Source organism: Canis lupus, chromosome 37 (genome assembly GCF_048164855.1).
Source record: "Canis lupus baileyi chromosome 37, mCanLup2.hap1, whole genome shotgun sequence".
Lineage (NCBI taxonomy): Eukaryota > Metazoa > Chordata > Mammalia > Carnivora > Canidae > Canis > Canis lupus.
In genome coordinates this window covers 25603064-25617529 of record NC_132874.1, presented here as the reverse complement: position 1 = coordinate 25617529, position 14466 = coordinate 25603064, and the positions used below count along the sequence as shown (strand labels likewise).

Below are 14466 nucleotides of genomic sequence, written 5' to 3'. Positions count from 1 at the left end.
AGAAACTGAGTGTTTGTAAGGACAACGGGGAGCAACTGGAATCCTCCTACACTGCCGCAAAATGAGACATCCCCTCTGGGAACTATTCGGGATTCCTCATCAACTTAGTCCACGTCCGGCGATCCCAAGATGAGCGAGTACAGATGTCCACAAAAGACCTTCCCAGCAGTGTTCACAGCAAGTCTATTCATAAAAGCCTTAAGCTGGAAGCAACCCAACGTCTCTTACAATGACAATCATCAAACAAAACTGAGTCATCCAAACCCAGCAATAAAAGCAAATAAGTTACTTACAGAAACAACAATTTAGATGAATCTCAAAAATCATTAAGTCGGAGCAAAAGCAGCTAGACACAAAAGATTACTGACTGCATGGTTCCATCTTACATGAAGTCAAAGAACGGGCAAAACTGATGTACGCGGCCGGGAATCAGGACGCTGGGGACAGGGAGCCCAGTGACTGGAGTGGAGCTGGAGGAAAATAGATCTCGACCTAGGTGAGGGTACGGGGTGTACGTGCGCATTAAAGCCGCCTGCTTGTACACTTAAACTTGTGTGTTTTATTGTATATAATTCATATTGTAATTAAAAAAAACGGTTGGAAAATAAATGGAAGAGGGGGCAGCAGTGCTGATGTCTCAAGGCAGAATTAAAGTCAACAGCACCTCATAAATTCTGTTGGAAGAACTCAAAAAGATAATTTGTGAAGCTTTTGTAGCACATTTAAAGTACACCACACACAAAAAAAATTAAAAAAATAAAGTATACCACAAACTCAGCTGTTATCATTACTATTACTGTATTATCACTATCATTTTTTTTCAACATGCCCAATTTTACTAAAGCCCAATTCACACCAGCTGGTGAACTCAGATGTTAGCTACGTTTACTTGACCCTACTATGCAAGGAAAAGGTCTGTTTGTCGCTAAAGCACTATCCAATAGTGATGAATAAAGTTAAATGAAAAACACCCTTCAAGAAAACCACAGTCTAACACGGAAGAAAGGCAAGAAAATATTGATAAAACATTCAGAGAACATGGCTTACGTTAAGGTAGACAGGGTGCTCATGGGGCGTTTCTGATGGCCCAGGGAAAGGCTGTCTTAAGGGAGAAAAAGGTGCTAATTCAGTAATCATGCAATCAGAAGTAGATGTATTCACACACTCCTACATATGAGAACTGAGGAGCACCTCTTAAAGTGCTTCAAGCAGGGACGCCCGGGTGGCTCAGTGGTTGAGCGTCTGCCTTCGGCCCAGGGTGTGAGCCTGGAGACCCGAGATCAAGTCCCCCGTCGGGCTCCCTGCGTGGAGCCTGCTTCTCCCTCTGCCTGTGTCTCCGCCTCTCTCTCTCTCTGTCTCTCATGAATAAATAAATAAAAACTTTAAAAAAAAATAAAGTACTTCAAGGAGCTGGTAATAACACTTACAGAAGAACAGAACGCATTAGGAGATGGCATTTCAGATGGAGGGACAAACAAGGCCTGTGACAATGTACCACGGCACCTGCTTAGGCAGAAACATGCACGTGGAAAGACACTCCTGGGCGCACAGCTGACCTGCAGAGGAGCAAGCGTGCACGCCGGCCCGGTGCGGAGAAGCTGGCGCCTTCGGCAGATGTCTCACTTCCTCAATAATACACTCGTCTTCAACTCATTCGAAATAGTTAAAAAATAATCATTGATTTTAATGTTCCCAGTTTAGATTCTCTAATTTGCTATTTAAAAAACATTCTTGTTAAAAGTGCTTCTTAAATAGTACGCTTCAGAGAATGAAAAAATAACTTTAAAAACGTTAATCTCATTTCTAAGATGACAGAAAGAGTACACTGAACTGAGTGATCTCCACCGAAATAAAATCATCAAACTACAATGAGAACATCTATCCAAGGAAGTATGGGTAACTAGGTTCGTCAAATTAGGATGCTTCTTAACATCTTTTACAAATGGATGGCCAGACAAGTGGCAAATTGATATTACTCTGTGTTATTGAAACAGAACTTGTCAAATGTGGACAAATAAATGCCAAGTAAATAATTTCTAAAAATGAACTCTTAATCCCTAGTAACGGTGGCACTATTAAAACAAAACTAAGGGCAGCCCGGGGGGGCTCAGCGGTTTAGCGCCGCCTTCAGCCCAGGGCCTGATCCTGGAGACCCAGGGTCGAGTCCCACATCGGGCTCCCTGCAGGGAGCCTGCTTCTCCCTCTGCCTGTGTCTCTGCCTCTCTCTCTCTCTGTCTCTCATGAATAAATAAATAAAATCTTTAAAAAATAATAAAAGAAAACTAAAACAGGATGAAACGGGATATACTGTCACCCTGAAACAGAAGGACGCATAACGTCTCTAGGACTTAACAAGAGCCATCATTGCCATCATTCCTCGCTTCCCTCACCTTCCGCTGTGGTTCTAGCCTGGTGACTTACCACTAATCTTTATCAAATTCCCCAAACTCTTCTTTTTCTGTCAACTTTTTATAGTGAGATTAACCGTCTCACATCTCATTATTGCGGCTTCTCGTAACTGCTCCTATCTTCTTAACAGGGATAGTCCTTTACTTGACTCTACATTATTTGATTTGGCCACTTACACAGAATGGTCTAAGGGGCATGGGAAATAACTTTACTGCCATTACCTCTTACACTGATGTTTGAGATCATACCAGCAGAGTAGGTTAGTCATTTTCCTTTACTTAGTAACAAAAATCAAAGAGCTTCTGGAAATGAAAAACAACTTAAGTATAATGTCAATACACAGCAAATTTCACCAAGATTAGATACAAATGAAAAAGTCAATGAGAAGAGAGAGCTGAATGAAATATTCTGAATCGTTAGAAAGAATTAAAGATTTGGAGGGTGGAAACGTGAACAAAAAATATAAGAGACGTGGAGAACAGAGTGGAAAGGTCTAACATATATCCCACTGGAGGTCTTAAAGGAGAGAATAGAGAAGAATAAATATTGAAAGGGGTTACAGCTGAGAATTTTTCAGAACTCAGGTGATTAAAGGTATCAATTGGAGTCAGGGGGAAAAAAGGCCAACAAAATACACCAAGAGACACATCATAGAGCAACTATGAAATATTACAAAGAAAATTAAAAAGATCTAAAAAGCAGCCAAAGAAAGACATAGAGCTAAAGAGATAGAGGGACATTCATAGCCTTAAATGTTTGTATTAAAAAGGTTGAAAGGTTTGGAATCAATCAGATACGTAAATAAAACAATTAAGCTAAGTGCTCAAATTACTGCGGCAGAAAACAAGGACATAAACAGAGATTAGTAAAGCCAAAATTTGAAAAGACTCTGACCAAGAAAAAAAGACTGAAAATATTAACTCTAGAAAGGGAACATAATCTTAGATGCAGCTGGAGTTGAAATAATATGAAACTATTATAAAACAATTTTATGCCAATAAATTTAGAAACTTAGGCAAAATGGACAAAGTACAAGAAAAATACAGATGACCACAAGTAACAAGAAGAAAGAGAAAACTACAATGGTTCTTTAACCATTAAAGAAATTGAACCAGTCATTAAAAATCATCTCACGAAGAAAGAACCACAGAGTTCTTATAAATATCCAAAAAAATAAATAAGTCCAATGTTATATAAGCTGAGAGGAAGAAAAAAGGGATATAATCTTTAATTTGTTTTACATGTTAGCATAAACTACATGCAGCAACGTGGATAAATCTCAAAAACAATTCTGAGTAGGAAAAACAAGTCACAGAAAAATACATACCATATAACCCCGTTGATGTTATTTAGAAACAGGTAATATTAAACAATGGATTATTTAGAACCCACAAAATGCAGATATAAGTGTCCATAAGGGAAAAAAGATGATACAGATGCGCAGGGAACAAAGGGTCCTGGGGAATATACTCCATTTCTTCAGCCTGACGACAGGTGTGCATGTGTTCACTTTATTATTCTTCTATCTCACACCTACATAATCTAGTTTTTGGTACAGATAAAAATATTTAATACAAAAATACTTGAAAATAATTTTGTAATGTAGAAAAGAAACATACCGTGTTACACTGATGGTGATGTAACGTGTTGACAATGTTATTCTAATGTTATAAGCAAAACTCCTAAAACACATAGTATTTGTGTCCTATTTAAATATAAAATTATAATATGATTTTGACATAACTTAATTAATTAAATATAATTAAAATTGATTCTACTTTTGAAGAGGAGGCTCAAGATGAAGGGAATTAGCAACTGGCCATTTTTATGCCTCTACTGGTAGAAATACCTATAAGAAAGCAGGAGGAAATACGCGTTGAAGAACCTTCGGTAAACTACTAAATCCTACCTGGAAAGCGGTTTGCGAGAGTGTCTAACGTCTGGTGACACTAAGTTAGAAGCCCCTGGTGAACCATCATTTCCAAGGGCAGAAACAGGGTCACAGAATGGATAACAAACTGTTGTGTGAACAACGTGCCCCCACGGGTTTTCTGGGATCGATGCCTCTAGAGATTTCTGTCGTCTGATAAGGGAACTATGAAAAACAGTGGCGGCTGGCAGTATTTCTCCATTAATGCAAGAGATATTTACTTGGTTGGCATCATGAAATTAATGGATCCACTCATAATAAATGCAATCAGCACAAATGTTACCATCTAAATCCGATGGATGATATACACTGATTCATTCAATATGCAACCAAATGATATTCAACGCTGGTAATAAAAAATGCTATTCTGAGTGTGAAAAAATAGTCCATCATTTATTCTAAGCTGTACCCATGGATCCAACATATTACCTTGGTTTTCAAAATGGTATCAGCAACTCTCTCTAAAATAAATAAGTAAATCAACCTTAAAAAAAAAAAAAAAAGGTGGGGGGAGCACCCAGGCGCAATCAGTTAGGTGTCCACCTCTTGGTTTCAGCTCAGGTCATGACCTCGGGTCCCGGGATCTGGCCCCAGTTCAGGCTCTGTGCTCAGCAAGGAATCTTCTTGAGACTTTCTCTCCCTCCCCCTCCCCCCACCATCTCTTTCTCAAATATATAAATAAATCTTCGAAAAAAGATTTAACAAGACTAGGAAGGGTATCTGAGCCTACTTGTCTGTCAACTTCATTTTATTTCTTTATCCTGTCAACTGAAGCAGTAGGTACTATTCCTAACTTTGTAAAAACCTAAAGAAAACCAAACTTACTGCTTCTGTTATATGCAATTCCTAATCATTTATTTTTTAAATGATAAAAACCCTGTCCAATAAATAAATTTGTGTCACTACTACTGTTACCACACAAAAACAAAGTGTTCACTTTCTACAAATACTAATTCTTTACTGCAGGAGAGCACCTTGCAATTCTCAACACAAAAATTTCTGGAAATAAACTCAACGTTTGGCCTTACAGCCTTAAGTCATAACATTTCTCATCAGGATGATTAATCTTTACGAAAAGGCAGGAAAACAAGACAGAGCCACCCACTTTGACATTTTCATTCTTTGAAGAAAAAAAAAAATCCATTTCTAGTTCACAAACTGTAACTATCATTTGTAAAAATATGCAATCCATCAACAGTACTTTTTGATTACAAGATTAACAAGATCATTATCTTTCTTATTTTCTGCACTGAGAAAACTGTAAAAGTGGTTCTAGCTTAGTTTTACTTAGAAATCTGATAAACCTTTGCCCAAGAACCAACCAACCTTTAATAAGAAGGTCATTTCATTTTTCAAGTAAGCAGAAGTTGGTTCTTTTTCCTTTCCTGCTTACTTGAAAAAATATAAACAACAAAGTATAACATCTGAAAAAAAAATCTGTTGATTTATACAGCATTCATTTTTGTCTGACTTTGCTACGTTCGTGGATTAGAGAGTGGAGAGCAGTAGTTTCCAGGTAAGTTACTGAGCACCCGATAGCTGTTCTACGCCAGTCTCGTGTGTGTCTGTGTCTCTGTGCTGGAGCACCCGTGCCCTTGCCCAAGCAGCAAAAAGCAAAAGCCTCCTGTGGTCATCGGGAAAGGGGGAGAGGAAGAAGAGGTGTGAAAAAGCAGGGGGAGCTTTACTGCAGGCTCAGGGAGTCTGCTCATGGCTCTAAAGTCAAAGCTCTAACCTAAAAGGAAACAAATCTGAGATGATTCTTAAGATTTGGGTTTGATGCCTTTCTTCCTATCTCTCTGCCTTCCTTTCAGCAGCCTGGGTAGGGAGTAAATTAGCTTTTGCCTTGAGAAAGCTTTGATGTAGAGAAAAGAAGACATTAAATTAATGATTTAAGGGGAGTTATAAGAAGGGCAAGAACCCTTCAGAGTCAGGGTGGGGTGAAGATGGGCAAAGAATATGGCTGTGGAGGGGATAAGGAGAAAAAAATATAGGACAAGCGAAAGAGAGAGTGTACTAAGAAAAGAGCTTGGAAACTAAATTGATAAAACCACCAACCTGTTCATATGACATAATTCGCTTACCTGTGTTATTTTCTCTATTCCCTGGAAGTTATGCTTTTCAAAATGTTCCGCTATATTTAGGAAGGTGTGACGTTCTAGGTAGCAGCAGTTACTTAGGACTATCAAAAGTCTCTGTTCCTAAAAGCCAAAACAAAGGTTTAGAAAATTACACTTACAGGAACAAACTGGGTAACGGTTATCGTTTGTTAAATTTAACTACAATTTCTTCATGTTTACTATCAATATTCAATGTTTTGTTTTTCTTGGCTCCTTTTTCCCCCAATAATAATATAGAGAGAAATAATATAATTCCATAATTTACTAACTGCTTGTCATTACATAATGCACAGAAGAGTCAACTAATGGTGCCTTTGCAATTTAATATCCATAAGGAAAACCAGTTCATTAGTAAGGTCTGATCGGCTGTTGTTCTTATGAAAGGGGTTCTACTTTACTGGTTACTCTAATATTTTCTGTAGCAGAAAAAAGCCTCAAAAATGCGTGTTTTAAAATAACTACAAAAAAAAAAAAAACCCGCAAAAAAAAAAAACCCCGCAAAAATTCATAGAAAATCAATCATAAATTTTTCATAACTTGAAAAAGAGTTATAATGCCATCCACATGATGGGTTCCTCCCAAAACTGGGCCTTCACAGATGTCTTTTATGTAGAATAGTTTTCCTCTTACGGGGAGTGATGGACAGAGGCAAGGGGACCCCCCCCCCACAGCATCAAGTCACCAAGGGGCTAGATGTGTTCTCCGGGGTTCTAGCCAGCTTTAAAGTGATTTCTCATTACAACTGCCAGACCCCAGGAATGATGAATAAACATCATTTTACAGTTCAGAAGAACTATTTTTGTAAACAGAATTCCAGGAATGGCCGTTATCACTGCGGCTGTGGCTCACCAAAAACACTTTTCCCGTGCTCCCTCAGTGTGAGAGCATTCTCCAGAACAACAGTGACTAATTTAGAGCCTTGATTTAAGATCCTCTGACTAAACACTAAGGCAAAACTACTTTCCAGGAAAAATTTTCAACCGTATTTTGCTTACTATTTTGTACAGGATCTATGTTAAAGTCAATATAATAAATGTGAAAAATAAATAGAGAGATACCTGTCTTGAGTTACACTTTAAACTCCATTGCCAAGCCCCAATAATTTCATTTAGCTCCATCAAAAATTTTAAAACTTAATAAATTTTTTTTTATTTAAAATATTATTTTCTTTATTGCTGGCAGAGTATGGCCCATTCAATGTTTTGTTTTTGTTTTGTTTTTTTATTTTGGCCAACAAATATAATTAAAGGGCAAGGGGTTATTAAAGTACTTTCAAACAAATGAAAGGCTGTGAATGGCCTTGAATTAATCTATGCAAGGAAAATAAATGATAAAACAAGGAAAAGGGATTATGGTATGCATAATTCCTTCACATTTTGTGAATAAATGGCCAGTGAAAGCCAAAAAGAAAGCATTAAGCAGCACTTCATAGGCACACAGGCCAGGCTGGGATATCTCTTTGATTATTCTCCTTGTAATCTGCATGTTTGTTTTTTTTTTCCCCAAATGAAAAATAACTTGAGTGACCTTAAGTCTTACTCTTGTAAGTGCATTTTTCTCCTGAAATCTAACCAATCAGAAGAAGTGAAAATGGGAAGAATAATTGAACACTACCATAACCAAATTCTTAAACTTGAATGATTAATTAAAAGCTTACTAAGAACTTAGATAAATATGTACGTTCGAAAATGACAACTCCACCTATCCAAGGCAGTACTCGCCAGTTATGCATTGCTTCAATTATTTCTCACAGACTCTCTGAGATGTAGGCACTACCATTCCAATTTTGTCCAGAAAATTAGACACCCCCAATGACATGCTCCAGATTAGTTAGTAAGAAGACAACCAGGAAGCAAACTAGTGTCTCCTGACTCCAAACCTGGGCCATAACTGCCTCTTTGCTGGATTATAGAACAGGATGATCTCAATAATCTGGGCCAAATCTAATGCGATATCATCCAAATGCAGAGAACATACAAACTGAATTTGGCATCAAATGAACAATTTTAAGGAATAAAACGGGAGAGATACGATCCTGGAACAGCAGAAGCAAGTATGAAGCAGCCGGGGTGTGGCTGACATAGGCTCACGGTGAGTCCATGGAGACTAACCTAATGCACCCTTTGGCTGCTTCCCAGTTGCCAGGGCCACAGCCCCGCCCTGTGCTCCGCCCTCTCCGCCCTCGCGAAGGACACTGGTGGGCTAAGAGGAGAACCACTGCCCCTCCACTAGGAAACGCTGGAAAGATTTAAGGTGTTAGCTAAGAGGAAGGAAGATTCCGAGCTCACACAATGAATGTTTCCAAACGAAAAGATGGTCCTGCCTGTAGAAATTAGGCTCGTTCTAAAGGGCAGAGAAAAAAGGCCCAGCTGGCCCAGCAGCTCTTAAGGCCCTCCTCAATTTAGGAAGTTCTTTCCTCCAGCCTGCGTCCCTCTCTGCTATTCTTTCTATGTTCACAGTGGAGAGAATGGTTTAAGCTCTACATCGACCCCCTCCGCTCCTAGTCGACCTGTACCCAAGGCATACGGGGCCGCCCATTGGCAACCCGCTGCTGTTTCTCCTACATCACCCCGAACACCCAGCTGCCAAGCCCAGAGGCGCTAGTCTTCACCTGACCTGACCTGATCCTCTACCAGGCCATGATACCGTTACATATTCCTTTGTTTAAATGTTCTTTCCCACCTCTCTCAGGAACCCTGCTCCACCTGGATTTTCTTCTCTCTCTGATTATTCTTTTTGGGGAATTTTGAGGCTCCTTCCTTCTGGCCATCCCTTAAATACTAGTATCCCCAGTGAAATTTTAAATATTTGGCCCTCCTCTCATTCTACTAGTATTTTTCCTAGTATGCTCATCCACTCCCAGGCCTTCTATTGCTTTTAAGGTGACCCTTGAACACCACAATGGTTCAAACTGCACTGGTCCACTTACACACAAATTTTTCTTTTCAACAAATACGGTACACTATTATAAATGTATTTTCTCTTATGATTTTAGTAACATTTACTTTCTCTAACTTGCTTTACTGTAATACATACAGCACATCATAATAACGTACAGAATGTGTTAGTTGCCTGTTATCGGTAAGGCTTTCCTTCAACAGAATACTGTTAAGTTACAGGGGAGTCAAAAGTTACACGTGGATTTTCGAGTGAACAGGGCACTGATGCCGCTAACCCCTGCATTCCTCAAGGGTCAACTATATATTACTGATTCGCAAATCTACGTCCACATTTCTTTCCTGGGGTCCTGACTAGTATATCCAATGACCCACTAAGTATCTCTGCTTGAACGTCACTCATTCAATACACCTAACCCCAAACAGAGTTCTTAATCTTTCCTAATATAACAAATTTCTTATTTAGGAATTTGTACTTATAGTATTGTGGGAATGAGATAGGTCATATGTCTTCTTTCTTGAGAGACACACATACATTTATCCGTACACACATGTATGCACACACACACACACACACACACACACACAACCTTCAAGCAAATGACAAACCAGAGAGACTTTTTTTTTAAGACAGATGGGTCTAAATTTCAAGAGTTGAATATACACATGTAATAAAATGTGTGTGTGAATTATCCCTAAATACACATATATACTAAAAAAAAAAAAGATGTAAATGTGCACATATAGTAGGTGGTATGGCTTTGTTTTTGCCACAGAACCTGATGCTCAAATGAGATGCTATTAGGGAACTTACAGAAATAAAATAAAGAAAAGCAGAGCTTTTCTGGTTAAAGAAGAAAGATATGGGGAGATGTGCACCTGTCTTCTGCTTCCTCTCCAATTTTCAAACATCCGGGAACCACTAGGGCACCTATTCACACTCACAAACCTGTGAGTAGGATACAAGGAGTAGATGGAACTACTTAAGTTGCAACTTCGGCTAAACAGTTTTTAAGTGTGGAATACATATAAAATTATACGTTTACTAAAATTTTCACAAACTACAGCATAGCTCCAAAGTCCAGGATAGTATACTAAGGCAGTATTACAATAGCAAAGTAATTCAGACTGATTTATAAGTCATTATATAGTTTTAAAATGACATGTTTAGCTTTCTATTTATCATCTTACTTACAGAAGTCAAACTGAAGTCTTCATGGATACTTCCAAACAAATCAGGAGAAGAAACATCAACGGAAAGACTAAATATAGAAGCAAGTAAGAGAAAATTAAAATACTAAAATTAAGAATGTTCTATGTCTATTACAACTCAAAAAAAAAAAAAAAAAGGAATGAACCCTGTGTAAATTTGACTTTAAAACCTTTTGATCAAAAATCACATAACTTTGGTTTTTTATATTTAAAAATTAACAGCAGAAAGTAGACACCATGGGCTATTTATTAATATAAGCCATATATTTGCTTTGGGTCTTCCGAATACTCAAGTAGATTTTTTTTAAATCACCAAAGGGGAAAATACCCGATAATTTAATTTTTAGGCACAGACTCAAATTAATTGAAATGTTTTTGACTCTCAGAATCTCCAAAGGACTTTTTCAAGCTCATTTTCTTATTTTACATCTTATAGGTGAGTAGAGTTAGAAAATTAGTTAATAACCAACAAGTGACCAAAGATAGAAAATTGCAGAAGAGGAAATAGTATAATCTACTGATTAGTTGATATAACAGGATGATAATAAACACTTTAGCAGGAATTCTCTCTCTCTTTTTTTTTAAGATCTTATTTATTTATTCATGAGACACACAGAGAGAGAGGCAGAGACACAGGCAGAGGGAGAAGCAGGCTCCTCGCAGGGAGCCGGATGTCGGACTCGATCCCAGGACCCTGGGGTCACGACCTGAGCTGAAGGCAGATGCTTAACCGCTGAGCCACCCAGGCGTCCCTTAGCAGGAATTCTTTTCCTTAAACCTTACCAATGGATTTTAGAATTCATATGGAACACTAAATAGATGAAAATATCAAATAACATTTTAAAAGAGAATACAAAGATACCAATCTGAACAATAAAAAACTAATGAATATTAAAAAAACACAAAAAGATGTAAGACATGTATGATTGAATGGAACAGAAAAAAAAGTTCAGAAATATATAGAAAACCCCAAAGACTCCACCAAGAAACTACTAGAAATAATAAATGAATTCAGTAAAGTCACAGGATATAAAATCAATGTACAGAAATCTATTGCATTTCTATACAATAATGAAGCAACAGAAAGAGAAATTTAAAAAAAATCCCATTTATAATTGCACCAAAAATAATAAAATACCTATGAATAAACCTAACCAAACAAGTGAAAGATCTATACTCTGAAATCTACAAAAGATAAATGGAAGAAGACAAACAAAAAAACGGAAAGACATTCCATGCTCATGAATTAGAAGAACATTGTTAAAATGTCTATACCACCCGAAGCAAAATATACTTTTAATGCAATCCCTATCAAAATACCAATAGTATTTTTCACAGAACTAGAACAAATAATCCTAAAATTTATATGGAAGCGTAAAGACCCCAAATAGCCAAAGCAATCTTGAAAAAGCAAAGCAAAGCTGGAGGCATCACAGTTCTGGACGTGGATTATATTACAAAGCTGTAGTGTTCTGGACAGTATGGTAGTGGCACAAAAATGGACACATGGATCAATGGAACAAAACAGAAAACCAAGAAATAAACCCGTATTATATGGTGACTTAGTCTTCAATAAAACAGGATAGAATATGCAATGCGCAGAGGACGGTCTCTTCAACAAATGGTGTTGGGGAAACCGGGCAGCAATGTTCAAAAGAAAGAAACGGGACTACTTCATTATACCATAAACAAAAATGAATTCAAAATGCACTAAAGACCTAAATGTGAGACCTGAAATCCTAAGAGTCCTAGTACAGAACACAGGCAGGAACTCCTTTGACACCAGCTGGAGCAATTTTTTCTAGATAACTTCCCTGATGCAAAGGAAACAAAAGCAAAGGTCAACCACTGGGACTACATCGAAATAAAAAGCTTCTGCACAGCGAAGGAAACAATTAGCAAAACTACACGGTACAAGGCAGCCCACGGGACGGGAGAAGATATTTACAAACGACACACCCAATGAAGGGTTCGTATCCAAGACGTACGAAGAACTCCTAACATTCAACACCCAAAGAACAAATAATCCAATTTAAAAATGAGCAGAACACGCGAACAGACACCCGGATGGCCAACGGACACGTGGAGAGATGCTCACCGTCGCTCAGCATCAGGGAACTGCAAATGGAAGCTACGGCGAGGTGCCACCTCACCCCGTCAGCGCGGCTGACACCAACACAGGGAACGCACGGTGGGACGCCCGGGTGGCTCAGTGGCTGCGCGTGTGCTCAAGAAACCCAGGGTGTCGGCGCGCGTGTGGAGGAAAAGGAACACTCAGGCGGTGTTAGCGGGAACACAGATTGGCACAGCCACTCTGCAGAACCGTGCGGAGGTGCCTTAAGGATCCAGCAAGCGCACGGCTGACGTCTTTCCCCAAAGGATACAAAAACGCTGACCATGATGCTTTTATAGCAGCATCTTCAGTAACAGTCAAATTAAGGAAAGAGCCCACGTGTCCATCAACCAATAAGCGGATAATGATGTGGTGTGTGTGTGTGTGTGTGTGTGTATATATGTGGATTATTACTCAGCCACAAAAAAGAGTGAAATCTTGCTATTTGCCACGATGGGGATAAAGCTAGAGAGTGTTATGCTAAGTGAAATAAGTCAGTGAGAAAAAAACAGATACCATATGATTTCACCCATATGGGTAATTCAGGAAACAAAACAAAGGAACAAAGGGAAAAAGAGAAAGAGAGAGAGAGAGAGAGACCAACCAAGAAACAGACTTAACTTCAGAGAACTGACGATTACCGGAGCACAGGGAGTGGGGCTGGGTAACACGGGTGATGGGGATGAAGGAGGGCACCTGTGATGAACACGCGCGATGCATGGAGCTGTCGGATCACCGCCCTGCACACTGCACTGTATGTGTGTGTATATATGAAACACTTACGTGGAATTTAAGACAAAATGAAATTAAGAAAAAAGTTCAGAAACACGTAGCCTATGTAATAGAATTAATGGTGTCTGAAACAGAAATGATAAGAAAGCAATATGGGAAGAAAAACGCATTCAATCAACAATATCAGTGGATTGATTAACAATACAAAGTACTGGTGGACTGTGTTAAACATATAAAACCGAATCAATATTTATTAAGTCTCCAAGAGGCAGGAGTATTATATACTGAGTGGCAAAAACCAACACCAAGAAAACCCAAACGTAGAAAACTTCTCAAATTACCCATTATAGACTTAAGAGGCATTTACTTCAGTATTTTCCGTGTCAGAGTATTAACCTTTGGTGCGCAGAAGTGACACGTGCCAAGTATCATTCAGTAACATTCAGATAAGTTACATTACTAAAAGATCCCATCCAACAGTATTATAAAAGAATTACTACCAGAATTTGTAAATATTAAGAATCAAGATGTGTCCTCTGGAGCTCAAATAACAGCCTGACCCAGACTTCATTCTAGTAGAAAGATTAGTCGTTAACAAGAACATTACTAATTCTCTAACATCAGAATTCTAAAGGTCATCAACCAGGAGTTCTATATTTTAATTTTCATTCTTGTTATTCATAAAACTTGTTCCTTTCAATAATTAGTAAGCCAACCAGGTGTTCAGTTTACTCAGCATGTCTCTAGCAACACTAAGATGGGTTCAGAAGGTAAAAAACTATCAAAAAGATCCACGTCAAATACGTAAAAACATAATTAATTCTAATACACACAACCTATCTTATCCGTCTCATTGTCCCAGGATATGAGACTACATGTCAAACATCAGGCTAGATTTTTAATCCTCCTAAATGCATCAGCGAGACTAGGTTCAGTCTACTTACTGTGTAGTATCTACATCTGCATCAGGCTTGGTGCTCAACTGTTCCAGGCAGTATATAAAAATCTATGTCAAAAATAAGAAGTTTCAGTAACATGAACTCTTAGATACTAATC

General features: G+C 38.3%; 1 protein-coding gene across 8 annotated transcripts in view; it reads right to left on the bottom strand.

Moving 5' to 3' along the window:
* The window catches only part of EXOC2 (exocyst complex component 2), a 224900-nt gene that overhangs the window by 67584 nt on the left and 142850 nt on the right, over positions 1 to 14466 (bottom strand). For all 8 annotated transcript variants that reach the window (XM_072813903.1, XM_072813910.1, XM_072813908.1 and 5 more), the window contains 3 exons: positions 14355 to 14416; positions 10549 to 10615; positions 6421 to 6537 (listed from right to left, as the gene is read on the bottom strand). In XM_072813903.1, the coding sequence (XP_072670004.1) occupies positions 6421 to 6537; positions 10549 to 10615; positions 14355 to 14416 (246 nt within the window). The remainder of the gene's footprint in view (positions 1 to 6420; positions 6538 to 10548; positions 10616 to 14354; positions 14417 to 14466) is intronic.